Genomic DNA, 19,195 nt, shown 5'->3' with positions numbered 1-19,195 from the left:
GCTACTACTTTGTTTTAATGACCCCAATTGTTCCCATCTTCTTATGGGGTCAGCCAGGGATCGTTTTATTTATTTATTTATTTATTTTCTCCATCAAATCTTTCACTCGTTGGCCAGCTCGACCTGACTTTAGACTGATAGTGGCAGGAATTTGGAATTCAGCCAGGGTACCGGAGTTAACTCGTCACAAATAACACAGTTAGGATCATTAATGTCCACCAACCACCAGTGTCAGCAGACAGATCATCTGATGGATGGTGCACACATTTATATGTCACCGTTTATGTGAAACACCAGGATGACAGTTTGTAGCTGGGGCTGGATTGCCATCTAGACTAGGCAGCTCAAAGGTGAGTGTCTCTTCTATCCTGCCAGCCCTCTTTCCATAAACTTGTTCGGTCCCAACATATTTTGAAGTCGGAGGTTTTTGACTTCACAGGTTACTAAAGGATACATTGAGAGCTCATGAAGGGATAGGTAATAGATAACTCATGAAAGTGTGAAGAAGGTAACCCCTCTCTCATCAAGTATTTGTTCATATACATGATTCTGGGATAAAATCCATGTTGGTAGTTCCATCTTGCCCTGATAAAATAAATTACAGTCCTCAATACTTGCTTTGGTTAGATTAAACTTTTCTGATTTTCGGAGGTTCTTTTTCCATTTGGCCTTCCTTGTTTTCACCTCAAAAGTAAACATCCTGCAACCCATTTTTTACCACCATTTTTGGAAATTATTTGTATCTCTAACGCCATTAACTTTCAAAGGCTGATTGTGTTTAAAAAAAAAAAAACCCCAATCTTTCAGCATTCACCAGCTGTTAAAGTGGAGTGCGAGTTGAATTTGATTTCTGTAACTTATGTCCTTGAAGGATATTGTGAAGGATAAAAAAATACAAAGTAATGGAGCTTTTGCAAATCATATTGCGGATGAAATCATGGAGCTTCCTTTCATTGATCTTGTATTTCCAAGGCCATAGATGTTTTAACCTTGTGGAAAAGACAAACCTTGCAGAGAAAACTGTGAAGGAAAATAGTTAAATCAAGGAATGCAAATTAACTTCATGCACACAGTCATTTTTCTTTATTAAATACATTATCATTATTAGTGAATACTTCACGTAATACATTTTATGAACCTGCTTCCAACTCTATATGGTGACTAATTTGTGTGATTAGTTATCATAGCAAAAAAACATTAAATTCCTGGTGATGTACAGTAATTGTTGTATCATTTATTTTAAGGAATATTTTAAACATATATTGAATTTTCCTGATAGTTTTCCCCTTAGGATTGGTACTATGGTTTTGAAAGCGCTTTATAAGATTGTTGCTCAAAATGAGCATCTAATAATTCATTCCATCAACTTTGTCTTTAAAGCCTGCTAACATGCACATATATATACCGTATGTGTGTGTGTGTGTGTGTATATATATATATATATATATATATATATATATATATATATATATATATACACACACACACACACACACACACACACACACACACACACACACACACAGTGCATTTAGAAAGTATTCAGACCCCTTCACTTTTTTCACATTTTGTTATGTTGCAGCCTTATGCTGAAATCGTTTAAATTCATTTTTTCCCTCATCAATCTACACTCAATACCCAATAATGACAAAGAGAAAACAGGATTTTAGAAAGTTTTGCAAATTTATTAAAAATAAAAAACTGAAATGTCACATTGACATAAGTATTCATACCCTTTGCTATGACACTTGAAATTTAGCTCAGGTGCCTCCCATTTCTCTTGATCATCTTAGATGTTTCTTCACCTTGATTGGAGTCCACCTGTGGTAAATTCAATTGATTGCACATGATTTGGAAAGGCACACACCTGTCTATATGAGGTCTCACAGCTGACAATGCAGATCAGAGCAAAAACCAAGCCATGAGGTCGAAGGAACTGCCTGCAGAGCTCAGAGACAGGATTGTGTCGAGGCACAGATCTGGGGAAGCCGACAAAGAACTTTCTGCTGCATTGAAGGTTCCCAAGAGCACAGTGGCCTCCATAATTCTTAAATGGCAGAAGTTTGGAACAACCATGACTCTTCCTAGAGCTGGCCTCCCGGTAAAACTGAGCAATCGGGGAGAAGGGCCTTGGTAAGAGAGGTGACCAAGAACCCGATGGTCACTCTGGTTGAGCTCCAGAGATCCTGTGTGGAGATAGGGGAAACTTCCAGAAGGACAACCATCACTGCAACACTCCACCGATCTGGGCTTTATGGCAGAGTGGCCAGACGGAAGCCAAACAGTTCAATCTTGGTTTCATCAGACCACAGAATCTTGTTTTTCACAGTCTGAGAGTCCTTTAGGTGCTTTTTAGCAAACTCCAAGCGGGCTTTCATGTCTTTCACTGAGGAGAGGCTTCCGTCTGGCCACTCTGCCATAAAGCCCAGATCGGTGGAGTGTTGCAGTGATGGTTGTCCTTCTGGAAGTTTCTCCCATCTCCACACAGGATCTCTGTAGCTCAGCCAGAGTGACCATCGGGTTCTTGGTCACCTCTCTTACCAAGGCCTTTCTCCCCCGATTGCTCAGTTTGGCCGGGCGGCCAGCTCTAGGAAGAGTCCTGGTTGTTCCAAACTTCTGCCATTTAAGAATTATGGAGGCCACTGTGCCCTTGGGAACCTTCAATGCAGCAGAGTTTTTTGGTAGGCTTCCCAGATCTGTGCCTCGACACAATCCTGTCTCTGAGCTCTGCAGGCAGTTCGTTTGACCTCATGGATTGGTTTTTGCTCTGATATGCATTGTCAGCTGTGAGACCTCATATAGACAGGTGTGTGCCTTTCCAAATCATGTCCAATCAATTGAATTTACCACAGGTGGACTCCAATCAAGGTGAAGAAACATCTAAGATGATCAAGAGAAATGGGAGGCACCTGAGCTAAATTTCAAGTGTCATAGCAAAGGGTCTGAATACTTATGTCAATGTGATATTTTAGTTTTTTATTTTTAATAAATTTGAAAAACTTTCTAAAATCCTGTTTTCTCTTTGTCATTATGGGGTATTGAGTGTAGATTGATGAGGGAAAAAATGAATTTGAACTATTTCAGCATAAGGCTACAACATAACAAAATGTGAAAAAAGTGAAGGGGTCGGAATACTTTCGGAATGCACTGTATATATACAGTATACATACATACATAAGACATAATTTAGCAGATTCTGGATTGGCTTTGAATACAAAACACAAACAGAAGGAGCATAATAGACACTATAATCAGATCATCACTATGAGCCAGCAGCACTATCTGGTTATGGCGAAATATTAAGTTATCCCATGGGATTGAATTACTATCACAGCAAAGAATATGCTCAGAGAGAAGGGAAGGGTTGCAGTCACTGTAAGCTGGTTAACCGACGAGAGTCTGGTCCAAAGTCGAAACACCTCAGATCACAAATCTAATTGTGTGACTATACTCTGATCTGCAGAATAACCTTCCTACAGTTAGTTACCTTAATATATTACTTTAGGAATGCTCATCTTTATACAGGGTGTTTCAAAAAGATTGATACAACTTTAAACTTTTATTTACAAAGAAACAGAAACCTCAGGAAGGTGAACCAAACATTTCTTGAAAGATTATGACATGGTATTTTATATCACTGATTGCTATTGCAGTAAGTTACTGCTAGAGTTAGTGAGAGCCCAAGGTCAGAAATTGGCATTTATGCAAATTCCTTGCAATTAACGTTCTCGATGTTTGCCCCTACAGTTCAGACAGGCACTGATCCTGACTCGAAAGTTCTGTCCACTTTCCGGTAGGTCTCATGTGGCACTGCCTGGAAGTAGTCTGGCACCTCCTGCTTCAGACCATCCAGTGTGGCAGGGCGGTTGATGTAGACAGAGCCCTTGGCATCTCCCCTGAACCAGTGGTCCAGCGGGTTCAAGTCTGGGCTATGGGGTGCCCAGTCATGAGCGGTACCCAGGGTAATGAGGCGGTTTCTGAAGTGCTGCTGCAGGAAAGTGATGGTGTCGCCATCTGTATGAGGGGGTGCACCATCCTGCATAAGCCAGGTCATGCTGAGCTGGTTTGTTGTGACGTTTTGGGCTAGATCATTATGGAACTTCTGGAGCATGGCCTGGTAGTGCTCACCGTTGATCATTACCATCCTGCTGTTGTCATTCTGAAACCAGTAAGGCCCTAACATTCCCCATCTGGCATTGAAGGTGCAGAAGCATGTGACCTTAGGCCCTTTAAGGTGCCTCTCAGTGATCTCATCAGGTGGTTCTACCCCCCAGAAAATGTTGTTGTGGTTGCTGATGGCACCGTTAAAGTGGAAATGGGCTTCATCACTGAACCACATCAGGTTGATCCAGTTTGGGTACCGCTCCATCCTGTCACTGAGCCAGTTGCACATATCAAGTCTTCTTCTCATGTCATCTTGAGTCAGTTTATGCCTGATAGAGATTATGTATGGGAAAAGCTTCAGTTCCTTAGTGAGGATACACCAGACTGATGTTGGTTTGATGTCCAGCTCCTGGGAGCATGCGTGGTGGGATTTCTTGGGACTGTCCACTGCAGAATCCCGCAGGGCGTCGATGTTGGCTTGGCTCTTGGTTACTGATGCCTGGCCTGCCACTGTTGCCCTTGCTCAGGTTGTACACTGTACCCTTGTGCTCAAAATGTTTCACATTGCGTTGAATGGCACAATTTGTGGGTCCGTCATGTGTTCTGAGGTCGTATTCCCGGCAGAACCTCCGGTGGGTGTCTACATATGATTTATTCTCATACCACAGAGGCACCACTTTTGTCTTCTGCTCCACTGTCAATGGCATAGTTGAGCTATGGAGATAGAAATCCCAGGGAACAAATATCATAACACCACCAAACCCTGAAAAGGAAAACGGTATGGTTCAGAAAACAAAGAAATGGCATGAAGTCAAAGTTGTATCAATCTTTTTGAAACACCCTGTGGAGATGGAATAAAAGCTCTGAAAGTGACTGTGCTTGTGTTATCGCCAATTACCTTATTCTTTTGTCTGAAACATAAGACTGCGAGGTAGCATCATTGCCTGAGGGCACAATTGTGCCGCTGATGCAGTGCCCCCTGCTGGTTAGGGCAATAATTTGTTATTTGTCAGCGTGCCAACACTCCACTCGCTCGCCTATTCTTCACAAAGGACAACGTGGGATCTCTAACGTCCACCAACTAATACTGGCAGACAGGACACCCAGTTAACTTCCATTTTAGGGATGGCACAAACATTGATGAATCGCCCTGCCGGTGAAACACCAGGATGACAGTTTATAGCTGGGTCCAGATTTGAACCCAGGATGTACAGCTCAGACGAGAGTATATTCCTCCAGACTATCTTCCTAGAATGTGAAACCTTATAGAAATGTCGACGTTTTAAATCCTCATTGTTGAAATGCGCAGAATATTGAAAAAAAATGCATCTTATCTTTAACGTTCCATTTCTAAGTTTGAAGTTTCAGATGATTTCCAATGTATTTGAGTCCGTAGCTCGAGAACGGAGATGGTATCTTTTATACTGCATATTTAGGAATGTAGACATCTCCAAAATCACGACTCTGAGATTCCTGTTGTGTTGGAAGGTTTTAATGTTAAGAAACCAAGGTTATCGCTGATTTAGGCATGTGTGTGTGTGTGTGTGACCAGGAACTGCGCCAGTATTTGTTGAACTTGGCTGACCAGTGCAGTAATGAAAGTAATGCTGCAGACCTTCCCCTTGTCATCATTCTGGATAACCTGCACCACATCGGCTCTCTTGGCGAGATTTTTAACGGTTTCCTGAGCTGCAAGTTCCAAAAATGGTCAGAACCTTTTCTTGAGCCCCTACACCTTCTCCCTTTTTACAGGCACAGCCAGGAATGGATAGCAAATGCCTGTCCAATTTTGGTGATATGGAACAGAGCCACACACTTGTCTGGCAGCCTGGTGGTCACATGCTATTAACAGATCACTAATCTGCCTCACAATTTATTCCTGCTCGTAGCATCCTATCAGAAGTTTATTCTGTGCATCAAGATGTCTACCGACGAGCAGAATATGCAGACGTAGATCATGGTTGGGGGGTCAAAACATCCCTTTTGAAAATACAGCCATTGAGATTATTTCATGACATGTATACGTAGCACGTATCGTTGTCCTGTGCTAAAATGGCAAAAGTGGTATTTTTAGTCTCGTGTGGCGTGTTTACGGGTTCCTGCAAGATCTTCTTCCTATTAACATGAATGTACTTGATTCTCATCCATCCATATACAATATTTTATGTTTCAACCTGATTCAAATCAGTAGCAGCCTGCATAAACAGTTGTATAAATATATAAGTGATGTGTTTTCTGATGGATAAGACATTGTGGACGTCTTAATTATCCCCCAGATAATCCAGTACAAAATCCTCCTCTTGACATACAAAGCCCTCCATAACCTGGCCCCATCCTACCTGGCTGACCTCCTCTCCAGACACACTCCCACCCGCAACCTCCGCTCTGCTGGTACCAACCTCCTGACCCCCTCCATCCGGACCAAATTCAGATCCTGGGGGGACAGGGCCTTCTCCATCGCTGCTCCCACCCTCTGGAACTCTACCTCACACCATCAGAGACTCCTCCTCACTCACCACATTCAAAACATCACTAAAGACCCACCTGTTCAACACTGCATTCAACATTCAACCCACAGCATTTAACCCCTGACTTTCTTTTCTCCTTCTCCCTCCTTTTGCTTTAAATATTTCCCTATTGATTCTTGTCTTTTTGCAATTGTTGTTTTCATGTATTGTTATGCATTATGTTTTCCACTCTGTCAAAGCGCCTTTGGGCTACTTGAAAAGCGCTATACAAAATAAATGAATTATTATTATTATTATTATTATTATTATTAATTGCTGCTGTTTTGTGGAACATGATATTTATCTTTTTCTGCAAATCTTGCCTTTCCAGCTCATACATCATTGGGACGATGAATCAGGCTGTGGCATCCACACCAAATTTGCAGCTTCATCACAACTTCCGGTACATAGAGTGCATGATCATTTTTACAGTTTCAACCTACCTCATGTAATCGAGTGTTTTACTTCCGAAACTTGAAGTGTTTTTCATCATGCGTGATCTTACCAACCTATCCACCTACAGGTGGGTCCTTTGTGCCAACCATGTGGAGCCTGTCAATGGCTTCCTTAGCCGATACCTGCGGCGCAAGCTTGTTGAGATGGAGATCGAGACCGGAACCCGTAACAATGATCTCAATCGCATCATCGACTGGATGCCCAAAGCATGGAACCATCTCAATCGCTTCCTGGAAGCACACAGTTCCTCTGATGTGACCATTGGTGAGATTCCTTTTGCTCAACGTCTTACTGTGAAGAGGTGCAGTGCGAGATAACTCATTCAATATGACTAAACTCAGAAGTTTTTAATTTATATTTGAGTCTGGTGATTAAATTATAGTTTACAGCTTAATGTCTTCTTTCGAAGCGTTTGCCCTTCCTTTAATCCAGCTTTCTGTGCATCGTGCCCCTTATACAGGCCCACGGCTCTTCTTGTCATGTCCTATGGATGTTGATGGCTCTCGGGTGTGGTTCACGGACTTGTGGAACTACTCTATCATTCCATATCTCCTGGAAGCTGTCCGAGAAGGGCTGCAGGTTAGCATTAGCTAGCTGGGGGTTGGTAACTTAAACACCGCACTAATGGGTTAAACTCAACTAGTTTATGTCTACATTTTGAAAATGTTTTCCAAAGTTTTCATTTTTATTTTATTGAAGAACAATACACAAAGCATTGCCTCAATTTTAATTGTTTTGCATTTGATCCAAGAGAATAAGGAGTAAATGCATACAAGTTTGCCATTGGAGTTCCAAAAGGGATCCAGATTAATTGTATTTTCTTTCTGTTTTTTTATTACAAATCTCTTTTCTTATTGTCTTGTCCCATGTTACCGACAGTGCCTTCATATAGTATTCATACCCTTTGACTTTTTCACATTTTGTTGTTACAGCCCAAATTTAAAATGGATTAAATGGAGATTTATTTTGTCACCGATCTACACATATTACCCCATAATGTAAAAGTGGAAAAAAAAGTAGAATTAATTTCAAAAATGTAATTAATATAATTAGAAATGAAAAGCTGAAATGATTCGAGTCAGTAAGTATTCAATCCCTTTGCTATGACACTCCAAATTGAAATTGGGTGCATCCAATTTCCTTTGATCATCCTTGAAATGTCTCTTCAACTTGATTTGAGTCCACTTGTTGCCAATTCAATTGATTGCGCATGATTCAGAAAGAAACACTTTTCTATTTAAGGTCCCATAGTTGACAGTGCATGTCGGAGCAAAACTCCACCATGAAGTCCAAGGAACTATCTGTAGAACTCTGATATAGAATTGTATAGAATTGTGAGGAGGCATAGATCTGGGGAGGGGGATAAAACAATTTCTATGGTGTTGAAAGTTCCCAAGAGCATTATTAGGAAGTGAGCTCCATTATTAGGAAATGGAAAGAATATGGAACTACCACCCAGACTCTTCCTAGAGATGGCTGTCTGAGCAAGCGTGCAAGAAGGACATTGGTTGGGCAGGTCTCACACTCTCACTATGTCTCTCTGAAAAGACCGTCTTGAAAAGCCTCCCATCTACTTTCTCAACAATCCTCTCGAAGAAGTTCTGTCACTCTAGCTTTTGGGTCTCACTATCTGCCGTGATATTTCCTGGGAAAACCACATTTCCAAACTGGCCTCCAAAGCCAGTCGCTGACTCCTCCGTCGTGTGAGGTCCTTCCTTGGCACTACTGAGCTCCTCACCACATACAAAGCTTTCATCCACAGCTTGATGGAATACTGTTCTCCACTCTGGGCTGGTGCTCCTGCCTCACACCTAGCTCGGCTTTACGTTGTTGAAACCAATGCTTTCAGAATCATTGGAATCTCCTGCAATGAAGCTGATTCTGAGGGCCTTTCACTCGCTCACCCTCAGGCAGGTTGGTGGTCTTTCTGTCTTCGACCGACTCTTCTTCGGCCTGGGTTCCCCAGCTCTGTCTGTGCTCTGTCCTCCAAATATTCCTTCAGGACACACAAGATCTGCCAGCAACCCTCTTCTGGTGAAACTGCCAAAATCAAGACTCTCTGCTCACCTTCTCTCTTTCATTCCTCATTTTTCCCGCCTCTGGAACAAACTCCCACACTCTCTTCAATCCCATTCCTCCCTCAAGGTCTTCAAAACAGCTGTTCACCACCATCTCTTATATTTCCCCATACAAAACCTTGATCTTTTCTACCCCCGTTAATACACCCTAAATCCACCTTTTTCAATCTCCAACTTCCTTCCTGAAATTCCTAGTAGTGCTCATTTGCTTAATACCATGTACCCCTCTCCCTTCCACAGATCTACCGAAGTCCCTGTTCTCTACTGTTGTTGTGCTTGTATGCTTTCCTCTCTCTCCCCCTCTTGTCTCCCACTTCCTTTATTGTATGTTTTAAGTATCCATGTATGTTTTCATGTTTAATGTGTTTTCTTGAGTGGCCCAGCCAAAGGCCCGACTTGAATCACATTGAGAATCTGTGGAAAGACTTGAAGATTGCTGTTCACCGACGCTCCCCATCCAACTTGACAGAACTTGAGCAAATCTGCAAGGAAGAATGGGAGAAACTCCCCAAATCCAGATATGCAAAGCTGATACAGACATACCCAAGAAGACTCTAAGCTGTAATTGCTGCCAAAGGTTCTTCTATGAAGTATTGACGAAGGGGGTTCAACACTTGTGTAAATTAGATATTTCTGTATTTCATTTTTAATTATTTTGTAAGAATTTCGAAAAAATAATAATAAATTCCACTTTGACATTATGGGGTGTTATGTGTAGATCAGACAAAAAATCTCATTTTAAGCAGTTTTTAATTCAGGCAGAAACAAAATACAATGTGAAAAAGTCAAAGGGTGTGACACTTTCTGAAGGCACTTTATTCGTCAGCTGAGTTGCATATATTTACTGATTATATCTATCCTATCATACATCTTGCCACGTCTGCACATCAGTGTATGAATCTCATTGTGTTTTCTACTCTGGGTTGTTACAAGCAGAACACAGTGTGGCACGAGTAATATGGGTCAAAGGACCTTTACCCTCATCTCGAATGACTTGCGATAATTTGTGAAAAACGATTTCATGATTTTAATAATAGAAACAAAGCGGAATCTAAACCAGCAGCATTTGCTGTTAGGATGCATAGTCGTTCCAACATCTGCAACCGAGCTATCTGACTTCATTAAAATGTTTTCAGCAAACCGAATGGAATGGTACAATGTAGTTGGCCGACAATGAGCATTAACCTTGGCAAATCCACACGTTTTTTTAAATCATCATTAGACATCCATCATGGCTGCAGTCCATCTGTCCCATGACTACTGATGAGGATTTGGCACCACTGCCAGTTTTGGATGAAGTACTCATAACTAAAGCTGACAACTTTTTTTTTTGGTGGCTGTAGCTCTATGGAAGAAGGAGTTCGTGGGAAGATCCTGCAAAGTGGGTGATGGAGACATATCCATGGAGCTCACCACAGTCACAGCACGAGTGGCCAACGTTGCTCCAGCTGCGCCCAGAGGATGTAGGATTTGACGGATACTCATCATCCAAGGAGGGTGGCGGTCCTTCCAAGCAGCTTCCACAAAGCGATGCAGAGGGTGATCCACTTGTGAGTGTAACGGCCGAATTTATTAACTGTGTTTTGATTCTACGCTTATTATTACCATTTATATAGGTAAATCCAATCATTGGAACTGAGATCTAAAGATGAAGGATTGATGCAGCATCTTAAGTTCAATCATATCCTTTAACATTCTTCGTGTTGGCTTAGCGGCTAGGGTGCCAGCTTAGGATCCTAGGATCTTGGGTTCGAATCCCGGTTGATCGCTGAATTAACGCCAGGGGGGTTGACTCAGCCTGTCATCCTTCCGAGGTCGGCTAATTGAGTACCAGTTCACTGGTAATCCCTGTTTGTCGTAAAAGGCGACAAACAGGGTTGGCGGCAGGAAGGGCATCCGGCCGTAAAACGTTGCTTCAAAAAGGGGACCAACAACAACAAACAACAACAACCACGGTGCCCGAAAAAGGCCAACCCCCGCTTTGTGGGGAAAAATGGCCTCTAAAGGTGATTTTTTTTATTGATAATACTTGCCTGCTCATTACTCCCGCTAGGGAGTAATGCATTCGATCGTGTCTGTCCGTGTGTGTGTGTGTGTGTGTGTTCGTTTGTTCAAATGTTCGTGTGTTTGTGAACAAGATATCTGGAAAAGTTCTGAACGGATTTGAATGAAAGTTGGTGGGATGATTTCCCTTGGGATAAGGAAGAATTGATTAGTTTTTGGTGAAGCTCAGGATATTATTCCGGATCCAGGAATTTTTTGGGGGAATTTTTTTTTCTGTTTTACTGCATTAAAGCTTTTATTCTTATTCTTCAATGATGTTTTTCTCCTCTAATTCCGAGATATATCAAAATAAATTCTGACAGTTCGGGCCTACTTTCTTTGTCATTTATTGTTTTGGGGAGAAGGGATGTTAAACAAAACGTATTATTCCAACTTGACCCACGGAGTATGCGCTCTACTGAGTGGCGTTCTAGTTTGATTTGCGTTCACCTGCTTGCGAATGTTAAGGTTACCATGAAAAGTAGATATTACACGCACACATGTACACACACCTCTGGCTGATTAATCAGAAGCTCCCAGATGCTTAAGTGTCATTGGCACCATGGCAGTAAGGGAGTGAGTGTTGGATAAACCCTTAAATGAGCAGATGCCAGTTGACGAGGTGAGGGGGGAGGGGTAATAATCTCAGCACCGGTGATGACCAACAGCCAGACACGTGCATGCAGACAATGTTTCGCTCAGGCAAGTTGTTGTAATTTGGGAACTTGTATTCCTTGTTAACTGCTGTGGTTTCCACTGCAAGCGACAGCAAGGAGACAAAACCGAGATAAGAAAATTGTAAAACATTTTCCCGGCTGTCAATCATAAGATCCCAACTACTTGCGAGTGTCATAGGCATCACAGTAGTGAAGAAGTGTATATCGCCTGCCATGGCTTAACGGTTAAGGTGATGCATCGTGGCTTAGGATCTCAAGGTTCAGGCCCAAGCCAGTGCCAATATAACAACAGGTGTGTTGACTCAGCCTGTCATCCTTCCGAGGTCGGCAAAATGAGTAGCAGCTTGCTGGGAAGTGAGATAGTCGAGTATCCTGTGCCGGAGTGTCTTCCTCGCCAATGAAAGTGCCTCGGCAGCCTTTATGCACCTGACGGCACGAGGAGGATCATCCATTATCCATGCATGAATAACACCATGCCTGTGGTAACATGAACAACCAGAGTTTTTAATAAAGGCAGCCGAAAAAAGAAATTTTGCAAATTGGTACATCCGACTGAGGTGTGTCATCAATTCGGCAAATCTGCATCATGTGCTGCATCAATATCAGGACTTAACTGACTAGCCTTAGGTTTTTGTGTTACTACAGGTATGGCGTTTGCCTTGTCGATGACATGCCGATTGACATTTGCATGGCAATGCCCATAAAAGCAAGCAGGTTTGTGGCACCACAACTGCTAAAGGGGAATATACGAACATTAATAATTTTCCAAATTGCCACCCTGGATCATATAAGTGGTCACTTACTCTGCTTCCTCAAAGACTTTCCTTTTTAGTGAATTTACCAAACTTTAAGATTAGCAAATTTATTTACCACATTCACCAGTATGTGAACACATCACTCAAAGTAGTGTGTCTTTAAAAGTACTGCATATGATCAGTCACAACTTTAGGCATAGGAAAAGTACCCGGAAGTGATTTATGCACCCATGCCCAAAAAGGAACAGTTCCTGTTTGATCACATGGACAACAGGATAGGGTGGTGGGTTATATGCTTGCCATAATTGCAGTTTTAGTGTAGTGTCACCAGGGGGTGCTCCATCATGGAGGACTCGAACGATATATTTTTAAATGCCTGAGGACTTGCTACATACTAATAATATACATATTGTATAGAACCACCTTAGGAGGCCATTTTTCCCCACAGAGCAGGGGTTGGCCTTTTTCGGGCACCGTGGTTCCCTTTTTGAAGCAATGTTTTATGGCCGGATGCCCTTCCTGCTGCCAACCCTGTTGGTCGCCTCTTGCGACGCACAGGGAATTACCAGTGAACTGGTACTCAATTTGCCGACCTCGGAAAGATGACAGGCTGAGTCAACCCCCCTGGCGTTAATTCAGCGATCGACCGGGATTCGAACCCAGGATCCTAGGATCCCAAGCCGGTACCCTAACCACTAAGTCAACACCAAGCTTAATATACATATTGTATATATTGTATATACATGTGTATAATAATATACACATACCAATAATATAATGAATGTGGAGGTTAAATTTAAGTTAAGTGCATTGATTGTTGGTGTTAAGAGGAGTCCATAAAATGCAAGTACTGTATATTAATTTATTTAGATCGATCAGATTCAAATGAAGAAAATCAACGGCAGGGTGAAGTATGTTGAAGTTACGTAAAATTCTCAATTAAAGTGCAATGAGAATGCTCTTCTTTAATATTGACGAGCAAATGTTTTTTTCCTGTGGGAATAGCCAACGGTAGACTTTAAAGACATTCCCCCCTGTCCTGTAGATGAACATGCTGATGAGGCTCCAGGAAGCAGCCAACTGCTCAAGTCCGCAGAGCTGTGACAGCGATTCGAACAGCACCAGTCACCATGACGACGTTCTTGACTCGTCTTTAGAATCCTCGTTGTGACGCACAGCGCAACCTGGCCCTGTGATGTTTGCCATACAGGTGGGAAGGATTTTTCATATGGTGCACTGAAGAAAGTCCGGCAAAGCTTGTCAGAGATCAAGTGAACATCGCAGCATCCTTGACTAATGTGATGGTGGTATGACAGACTCTCTCCTTTTTTGGCCTCCACTACCTGCAGCCAACGGGGGGCTCTGTTTGGCCCACGGAGTAAAATGGAGACCATGTCGAAGAACTGAAAGTGACTGTGTTTTTCTTACTCTTGTCAAGTAATCAGTATTTTGATGATCTCTGCACATTGCAAGAATACAAGGTAAAGCAAAGCTTGAAATACCTTCAGACAAAGTCAAACGTTTACCTATGCAGAGGCTCGCTTGCTGCCATAATGTGCAATGCAAGCAAAAACAAAAAGCACGACTTTGACGAGTCTGGAAGGCTCTTGCCTTTCGGAACTAAGTGAGCATTAGGTTGTATGGACCGCCAGGTGCAAACTCCTACTTTATTCGCCTGGAAACACTTGCTTGGCCGTAGAAGCACAAACTTGGGCCTGAGAGAGCACATTTAAAAACACATCAAACCGCAAGGCTTCACATCACTTCCACTTAAGCCATGGCATTGTTTCCTAAGGTCCACATCACTCAAAATACTGACGTTTTATTTCAAATTGAACTTTTCAGAAAGAAAAGATGGAAAAATAAGTATATTCTCTTGTAACTCGTACAGTTCAAACAATCAAAGCGTTTACCGTGTTATTTTGTACCATTTTAAGTGACCACTACCTTTACAAATGAAACATTTGGTGCTGCACAAACTATTGTTGCCTTACAGCAATTCAAGTATCTGGAAACGTGGGTCGGCACATAAACACATTCCTTTATTACGCAGTAACGCCAACGATGGTCAGACGTGCTATTGGAGTAATGTATCGATATCGGAGATATCGGATTTATCGATATCGGATATCGAAGATATCGATATCGGAGAGATCGATATCGGAGAGATCGATATCGGAGATATCGATAAGGATGTATCGCACATCACCGGGAAGAGCAGTAAGCGGTACGCCGCATCATTTGAGTCCGACGACACCGTTTAACCCAGTTAGGCATGGCCCCTTGTTTCGAGTATCTCCCAAGTACTGCCAGTAACGAGACCAATTGCCCAGCGTTGCCCAGCGTGGTTGCTGACACTAAGTAGTTTGTATTCTTCGCAATTTTCGCAAACGCCTATTGCTTGAACCTGGCTGCGTGAGCCACCGCACACGGAGAGCTGTCGGCTTTAATTAGAAATAGCACTGTTTTTATGCAAAGGTGCCGCCGTGAGACAACAAACTGGGGGAAATGCAGTGTCCTTACGGTAGTTTTTAAGGAAATCTGCCAAAATTACTTCGTTCGTGTTCCAGCCAGTGTTTTACTTATGAACAGGTTTGTGGCAAACGCAGCGAACGTCTGTAAATGTTTCGCAGAAAGAAAAAAAACCCCATCAAAAACAGGAAACGTGATTCCCCAATGTCGTTGAATGCGTAGCGTCGGTTCCTTTGGTAGTCTTGTGGCGGTCTCATGGTACGCTCGAGTACTCCCTTGAGCGGGGAAATTTTGGCACAATCTGCCGTGGCTTGGATTGTGCATGTTAAAATAATTGTGGAAAATGTGACTTTGATTTGGGCTTCTGCAGTTATCAAGAAAAAAGGGTCTTCATTATTTTTGGCTCGACTTTTGGTCAATAAGAAAATGCCAAAATGTCGCCATTTTAAGGTTTTAGAAGCATCAAAAAAGGGGGGGTTTGTGCGTGTTGCGTATGTGTTAGTGTGTATCATTGTGTTATACATCCATTGAAGCTTTTGACTACTGTTTGCTAGGACTTCATTCTTGGATAAGGTTATTTCACACTTTCAGAGTCCGTAGACATGAAATGTACTATGCAACGACTTTGCCATCATTATCTTTTTGCTTCCCATTGATTGAGCCAAACGGTTTTGAACTGCCATTCGAACAAAATGGTTAGTGTGCGCACAAGAGCTGGTGTATTGTCGGTGTCGGGGTAATTTTCAAATCCTCCTCGGTTTGTTTCGAAGCTGGATACGTGCTCGGCTTTGTACTGCAACCAGCGTCGGTTTGTCCGCAGTTGTGTTACCTTCCATTTGAGGCTGTACACATTCTCGTTATTGGTGGAGGTAACAAAGTCGGTGATGCGCGTCTCACTCACTGTTATTCTGTGTATAGACAATGTAGCATACTGAGTGTACATAGATGAGAATAGTGGTACATTTTTGGGAGGAGAGGGTGAGGGGTTGGGGTTTCTAAAAAACATTTTGTAAACACCATGAGATGATTGGTATTTTGTGTAATAAAACGAAGACTTCTCTTTTGGAGCAGCCAATCATCGTAGATGTGATTGTAATTTCATTCTCCGCCCTTTGGAAAGGTGGACATGATGTTCCTGTTGTAAATTATTCTATGTTAATAAAATGATATTTATTATGACCTTTTGTTTTTATTTAATCATGACCAGAAGTGTGTTTCATTAAGGCTCCCCTATAGACCCCGACGAGTACTCACACCATTTAGGATTTTTTAGTTTGTTTTTTTGTTTCTTACTATATTTTTTCTGGTAACTTACAAGCTGTATCTCGAAACCGGTTGGGACTTTGGGGAAAAAATATTTTTACAACAATAATGGGAATCTTACTATAATTCACCAAATGTCTGTCCGTCTGTTCCCAGGTACCGCAAAAACAGCCAAACCGATCGCAACGAAATTTTGGGTGGGTAACCCTGGGACCCCCTGGAGTAAAATATTGTTTTCTCAATTTTTCCAATTTCCAAGCTTTCCAATTTTCCAGTTGTTCCAAACACGATGGAATAATATTTACCGATATGAACAGTGATGTGGCTTTTATTGAAATTCTACAAATACTGTTTAGATTTTCATGATTTGAGTGTGATATGATTTAACGGATGTTTACATAAGTCGTTTAAAATAAAAAAAGCCTTCAATTTCTGATATTTTTCCTTTTCATTTGGGCCTCCCAATTGAAGCCTAGGGAGGCTACCATTGCTAGTAAAAATAATGTGCGGATGACAAGTTTTTTTGGCCTTGACCTAATTATTACGGTCATGACCTAATTATATACAATTTAACATTTTTCATCATAAATCGACTATGGTTTGTCCTATCATAACGAAATTGCCCTTTTTAGATAGCCTATATCATACCCCTCTGGGTTAAAGGTCAAGGTCAAATTGCGGTCTGGAAATAAATGACTTGTATTTTTCCAATGCGGAATCGTTAAAGATCACCGATTGGCCTTGCAAGATGTTCTTGCATCATAAAAGTGTACCTGCACTGGCACTGAAGTTGTGCACCTGATATTTGATTAGTGCCCTTCACGTACTTTTTTTTTCAGAGTGTGACCTAATTAACTAAAAACACCTTTTTTGATCAGAGGTTGAATGATTTTTTCCCGATTGGAGGCTTACCCTTGGCGATCGTTTTGTCATACCACGTATCTAGTTATCTGGATTCTACTTTGACGATGCACAAAATAAGATCATTCATTTACAACATGTTGCCTTCGAGTGAAATGAGTTTTTTGTTTTTTTGCCAGAGTTGTTATTGTTCCAACTTCCAGAGCACATACAGAATCTCAAATATTTATATAAATGTTGAGGGAAAGAGGTTTAAAAGGAAATTACTTCCTTCGTTCGTATGCAGCACAGGATGCGTTGGATGCGTTCTAAACGGTGGTTCGTATGCAGCACAGGGCTGTGGGGTAGCATCATTGGCATGATTGGCTGATGCAATGCCAATTGGCTGATTGCAATGATGATGCATTGATGATTGGCTGATGCAATGATGATTTGATGATTGCATCAAAATTTGATGATGATTTGATTTTGATTTGATGATGATTTGAAATGAATGATGATTTGATGATTTGAATGATGATTGCAATGATGATTGCATTGGCTGATGCAATGATGCAATGAATTGGCTGATGCAATCATTGGCTGATGCAATGATGCAATGAATTGGCTGACGCAATCATTGGCTGATGCAATGATGCAATGAATTGGCTGATGCAATCACTGGCTGATGCAATGAATTGGCTGATGCAATGATGCAATGAATTGGCTGATGCAATCATTGGCTGATGCAATTCATTGGCTGATGCAATCATTGGCTGATGCAATTAATTGGCTGATGCAATCATTGGCTGATGCAATGACTTGGCTGATGCAATCATTGGCTGATGCAATGTCATATGCAGCACGGGGCTGATGCATTGGCTGATGCAATGAATTGGCTGATGCAATTATGCAATGCATCGGCTGATGCAATCATTGGCTGATGCAATTATGCAATGAATTGGCTGATGCAATGATGCAATGATTGGCTGATGCAATGAATTGGCTGATGCAATCATTGGCTGATGCAATGTTCATATCCAGCGCGGGGCTGATGCAATGACGCAATGAATTGGCTGATGCAATCATTGGCTGATGCAATGATGCAATGAATTGGCTGATGCAATCATTGGCTGATGCAATGAATTGGCTGATGCAATTATGCAATGAATTGGCTGATGCAATGATGCAATCATTGGCTGATGCAATGAAATGGCTGATGCAATGATGCTATGAATTGGCTGATGCAATGAATTGGCTGATGCAATGTTCGTATGCAGCACGGGGCTGATGCATTGGCTGATACAATGCTGATGCAATAATAATGACGCAATGGTATGTTAGGGCAGGAATTTGTAATTTGGCATGGTGCCGGTAATAGCTCACCTACTCTTCATGAAGGACACTGTGGGATCTTTAATGTCCACCAACGAATGCCGGCCCAGATTAACGTCCATCCGAGGGCAGGGCGATTCACCACACACGCTGTTGAATCACCCTACCTGTGAAACACCGGGATGACAGTTTATAGCTGTGTCAATACTCGAACCCGGCCAGGCCAGATAGCTTGGAGGTATGTGTGTGTACATTTAGGGCCTAGGCCATCCTGTCAGACCTGGAGGTATAATAATGCAAGTGCAAAAAAAAGCCACTTGAGGAAGCAAAATCTGTGGGAGGTGGAGTTCCTGTGAGCAAAGGTCGCCCTTTAACTTGCACCTGCGGATCTTCATGTTAACTTGTATATAACGTCATTTTTAAATGCTCTGCATCCTACATGAGTCCATGTTGATGTATTTCAGGCCGACCCTTTGCTCATACATCGTGATAGCCATTCGTCACAAGAACAGTCACTTCACTGATCCACCCACACTTCACCCTGCTGTGGGCATCCAAAGTGGACCTCTTTATTTTAAAAGATGATTCACTAACTCAGGCCATGAGAACCCAAACGATGCTGAAGATGCGTCATGTCGTCAAGACGATATTGATATTATTTATAT

General features: G+C 42.0%; 1 protein-coding gene across 1 annotated transcript in view; it reads left to right on the top strand.

The window, feature by feature from the left end:
* LOC137412026 (neuron navigator 2) overlaps positions 1–16,271 on the top strand; it is a gene marked incomplete in the record, with an annotated part of 519,476 nt that extends 503,205 nt beyond the window's left edge. Inside the window, 6 exon segments of the mRNA XM_078769766.1 lie at positions 5,657–5,811; positions 6,943–7,014; positions 7,135–7,331; positions 7,528–7,646; positions 10,489–10,695; positions 13,666–16,271. Coding sequence (XP_078625892.1) covers positions 5,657–5,811; positions 6,943–7,014; positions 7,135–7,331; positions 7,528–7,646; positions 10,489–10,695; positions 13,666–13,791 — 876 coding nt within the window.
* Between the last annotated feature and the right edge of the window lie 2,924 nt (positions 16,272–19,195).

Source organism: Myxine glutinosa, chromosome 1 (assembly GCF_964187855.1).
Source record: "Myxine glutinosa chromosome 1, kmMyxGlut1.1, whole genome shotgun sequence".
NCBI classification, from domain to species: Eukaryota; Metazoa; Chordata; class Myxini; order Myxiniformes; family Myxinidae; genus Myxine; species Myxine glutinosa.
The sequence above is the reverse complement of the archived record's forward strand: the minus strand, read 5'-3'. Positions and strand labels throughout refer to the sequence as shown.